We start from the raw sequence: 4,545 nt of genomic DNA, 5'->3' as shown, positions 1-4,545 counted from the left end.
ATAAATCCGTGCTCTCTCACGATAATCACGGTACTTGCGACGTGAATTCTGATTGTCGGTCATTTATAAATGATTTAGAAAACACAAATTCACAAATAGTGGATTTATCCGATGTAGGGAACTGGCCGGATAATCGGAATGATAAAATGGTTGACCATTTGATAACTGTCGGTCCGACGCAGGTTCAGCGATCCAACTTTCCGAAAGATGAATCCGGTCGTCATTTTACAAGTTCTCAGTATTTCAGAAAACTCCCAAATAATGAGACAATCTTGCGTCGTTGGCTGGTGTATTCACCTTCGAAAAATCGAGTTTTCTGTTTTTGCTGTCGACTTTTCAACAGTGAATCGACATCGAATTTCACATCCGAAGGATTTGATAACTGGAAACATTTGTCTGAAATACTAAAAATGCACGAAAATAGCGCGCTGCATAAAAAGTACTACCATCAATGGTTTGAGAGAGAAATCAGGTTGAAAAGAGGAAACACAATTGATTGCGAAGAATAAAAATTGATTAGTCGTGAAACTTTGCGATGGAATAATGTTTTGACTCGTTTAATGAACATTGTTCTTTATCTGGCCGAAAATAACATGGCCTTCAGAGGTAGCTCAGACAAACTGTACACACCAAACAATGGCAAGTTCTTGGGATTGGTACAATTGTTGGGTAAATTCGATCCGGTTATGGAGGAGCATTTGAAGCTGGCAACAACAGGCGGCATTTCTGATCACTATTGTGGTAAGGATATCCAGAACGAGTTGATTGATCTGATGGGCGAAAAAGTTACGTCTGAGATTATTTCGCGAGTCAAAAACGCTAAATATTATTCAATTATAGCGGACTGTACTCCCGACATAAGCCACGTCGAACAATTGTCCCTGACAATGCGATTTGCAGATTTGACAGATGCCAATTTCGCTATCAAAGAGCATTTTATAGAGTTCATCCCGGCAAATGATTCAACAGGTGCAGGACTTACCGAAGTCATTTTAAGTATTCTCGACAAACACGGACTTGAAATAGCGAATTGTAGAGGTCAGGGGTACGACAATGGAGCGAATATGAAGGGAAAAAATCTTGGGGTGCAAAAAAGAATTTTGGATTTAAATCCCTTGGCTTTTTATGTGCCATGTGGCTGCCACAGTTACAATCTTGTATTGTGTGATGCTGCTAAATCGTCAGTCAAGTCTGTAAGGTTGTTCGGGCTTTTGCAAAGATTATTTACGCTATTTTCTGCTTCAGTGAACCGGTGGAAAATACTTAGTGATCACGCGGAGCTCTACAGTTTGAAAAAGCTAAGCGATAGGCGTTGGGAAGCCAAAATAAATAGCGTAAAATCTGTTCGTTATCAAATTTGCGAAATTCATGATGCTTTAGTGACATTGGCTAACTTAACAGAAAAAACCGATCACACCACCTGTCTTTGGTGGTTTGGTACGGAATTCTGTTTCAAATAAACGTTGTTAGCAAATCACTGAAGTCCAAAGATATCGATCTCGGTAAATCTGCAGAAATGCTCGGTAATTGTTGTTATTTCTTCGAAGAATACCGAAAACCTGGATTCAAAAAAGCTTTATGCAAGCGATCTCGCAAAAGCGCTTCAAACCAAACCAGAGTTTGCACCTGCGAAACGTTTACGACGTATAAGACGTCAGGATGGTGAAATGGCTACGGATGAGCCGATTGATTCTCCAGAGAAAAAATTCGAAGTGGAATTCTTCAACAAGTTGCTGGACGTCGGTTTAATGTCATTAAAATAAAGATTTCAGCAATTGAAAGACTATTCGCAAACGTGGTCATTTTTACACGACATTAAAATAATTCCGCAAAAAAATCAACTCGCAGTATTATGTGCCAATCTTCAGCAAAAACTCACTGTTGGTTCTAATTGCGATATCGACGGAGACGCACTTTGTGACGAGCTCATAAGTTTGCAACCTTTTCTCCCAGATGAGAATATTTCGTGTATAAATGTTCTCAACTTTATACGACAGCGGAATTTCAAGAACTTTATCCAAATGTATGGATTGCATTCCGGATTTTTGCAACGATTCCGGTTACAGTTGCAAGTGGAGAACGCAGTTTTGCTAAACTAAAATTAATAAAAACGTATCTCCGATCAACAACCTCTCAATCGAGACTCTCTAACCTGGCTACTCTGTCGATTGAAAATGAAATCGCTGAACAATTGGATTATTCTAGTTTAATTCGTTTATTTGCTGACAAAAAGGCCCGAAAAGTAAAATTTTACTAAAGAACAGCACAAAAAAAAGGAAGAAAGTTATTCAAAAATTAACAAAGTATTAAATCAAAATGAAGAGTAATTAAAATATAAAATGAGCATTAAATTCATGCAAAAACAAATTTTGGATAACAAAAAAAGGAAAGCAACAAAAAAATGAAAAAAAACAAAAAAAAAACAATAAAAAATATAAAAAATAAAAAAGAAATAAAAAAGAGGAGCTACATAACTTTCTGCGTCCACGTCGTTAGCTCTGGGTCACGCTAAAGGAAAGATAGAATTCTTAATACACGTTCACATTGGTTCAGAAAAAAATTAATTCTCGATTTTGATTTCCTTAAGTGGGCGCGAAAATAGTCTTGCCCAGGGTGTCAGTCCCTCTAACGCCGGCACTGGTGATTTCTCTCGCTAATGTCACAGATTTTTTATTCTTTCTTTCTCGTTCGTCTCTCTGATACCGCAAACATTTTTTTTCTCGCTAACAGCAAGACTGTTCTTCTTTTTTTTACCGCTTAGGCCACTAGGCTAACAAAGGAATTTTTTTTATTTTCTTTTTTTTAATATCCGTCCTATAAATAAATAACATTATTATCGCTACTCAATTATTTCCTCATTACTATGGTAACCATGAACCACCTTATCACAGGTACCCAATCACTCACTGCGTACCCGCGAGCCCACTCTTGAATTCTGTCAGATTCACCGATACAGAATCAATTAACCCTCACTCTCACAAAAATTGGTTACAGAATGACGCCCAACAATTAAACCCCACTCGAACTTAACATCATGACTTCTCCAGAATTGAAGAAATTGAAAACTAGAGAAACCCGCTCTCGGTAAGGTAAACGCCTAAATTCTACCTCGTCATCATTGCAATGTCTAGCCACTTAACGCAATAACAACTTGAAGTCAAAACTGCTTTTTGTCGCAATTATCTTAAAAATAACGGTTACAAATTCTTTGTCGCTTTATCCAAAATAACACTTTACATGAGGTCGGCTTCAATTTCAGTATCGCCCTATATCGCATAAACTGTCTGAACTCTTCTGCAACAACACCCCCCAACCAAACAAACGAATCAATCACCTTTCTATCTTCCCGCAAAAATTTAGCTCATCACTCCCCTTCCTTCACTCACGGCCGATCAGGTCAATGGTAAAACTTTAAAAACCATACTTTCGTTAAGATTCAGTAAGTCGCACTCCAAAGTCTCGCAGCCAAGTCAAGTATCGCATGAAACTTCGATCACATCCTATCTATCGCAACTATCTCTAACATCTCTAACGGTCATCTAGTCACATGCAAAAGTAAGTAGTCAACGTAGTGGTTCCCGAATGGCAAAGGACCTCCTCGGTCCTCCGTAAGGAGGAGGGAGTTGTGACGTGGTATTTCGTACCCCGTCACATGGTTTCATTATCGCACTTCCCTACGCACGGAATATCGCTAAAAATAACGAAAGCACGTCTGAGGCCAATACTCCAAAACGAACGACTAGTTATCTTGAAACTCTCTTTATTAATGTTCACAACAACATTGTGAACGCAACTCGTTGGTCGCGCGCCTTCCAACCCACGCGAGGCAACAAGCCTTTCACACTTTCTAGTCACGCGACCCAGAAGAAAGTGTGACGTCACGCGCGCCGCTCACGCCACCCACGCAGCCGAACGCGTTGCGTAATCAGCCAACGTGGTCTCCCGCTGCGAAAGACCAACCGAGGCTGCGATAAGAGACGACCGATCAGACCGATCGGCAGGACACTTTGGGTTCACCTCGACTTGACCGACTCTACTGACGCTGACGCTACAACGCCACGCCTTGCCTACGCTTCAACGCCACGCTGACGTTACGCCACTACGACGTTTTACTGACGCTACGACGCCACGTTCCAAGACAGACCGGACAGCAGCCTTCTTGCGTGACGGATCCTGTTCATCTGGCTGCGGCCAGCCCACATCCAAACACAGCAGCTTCGAACCCTCCAGCTCCTTGGGTATTGCACCCTATAGATATCCCATCGCGGCCTCTCACCAGACCCCCGGCTGTACTACTTTCCTTGTGGGACGTAAGGAGAGCTCGACTAACATCACCTAGCTACTGCAGACGCATCCCGGCTCCAGTTTCCCCGTTTCCCGAGCCGCAGCGCTCGTTCGTTTCGACTGCCACCCAGACGACCCAGTCGGAGAGTGAGTGGGAGTCTCCAATAAAGACGACCGAGAACCGCCGTCCCCCGACACCACCGAGCTCTCCAGAGAGCCGGTATACGCCACCACTAAGGACCGAGACCGACCCCCCTCGAC

The 4,545-nt window shown here is 42.0% G+C and overlaps 1 protein-coding gene across 1 annotated transcript; it reads left to right on the top strand.

The window, feature by feature from the left end:
- The first annotated feature begins 593 nt into the window (after positions 1-593).
- On the top strand, positions 594-1,460 carry LOC138190356 (zinc finger MYM-type protein 1-like). The gene has a single exon (XM_069133138.1). It carries the CDS (start codon positions 594-596, stop codon positions 1,458-1,460), a length of 867 nt encoding a protein of 288 aa, XP_068989239.1.
- The last annotated feature ends 3,085 nt before the right edge of the window (positions 1,461-4,545 follow it).

The sequence above is a fragment of the Neodiprion pinetum genome, chromosome 2, assembly GCF_021155775.2.
Source record: "Neodiprion pinetum isolate iyNeoPine1 chromosome 2, iyNeoPine1.2, whole genome shotgun sequence".
Taxonomy (NCBI): domain Eukaryota; kingdom Metazoa; phylum Arthropoda; class Insecta; order Hymenoptera; family Diprionidae; genus Neodiprion; species Neodiprion pinetum.
The sequence above is the reverse complement of the archived record's forward strand: the minus strand, read 5'-3'. Positions and strand labels throughout refer to the sequence as shown.

Coding starts and splice junctions, on each gene's coding strand:
- LOC138190356 (XM_069133138.1), top strand. CDS start 594: ATGGCCTTCAGAGGTAGCTCAGACAAACTGTACACACCAAACAATGGC.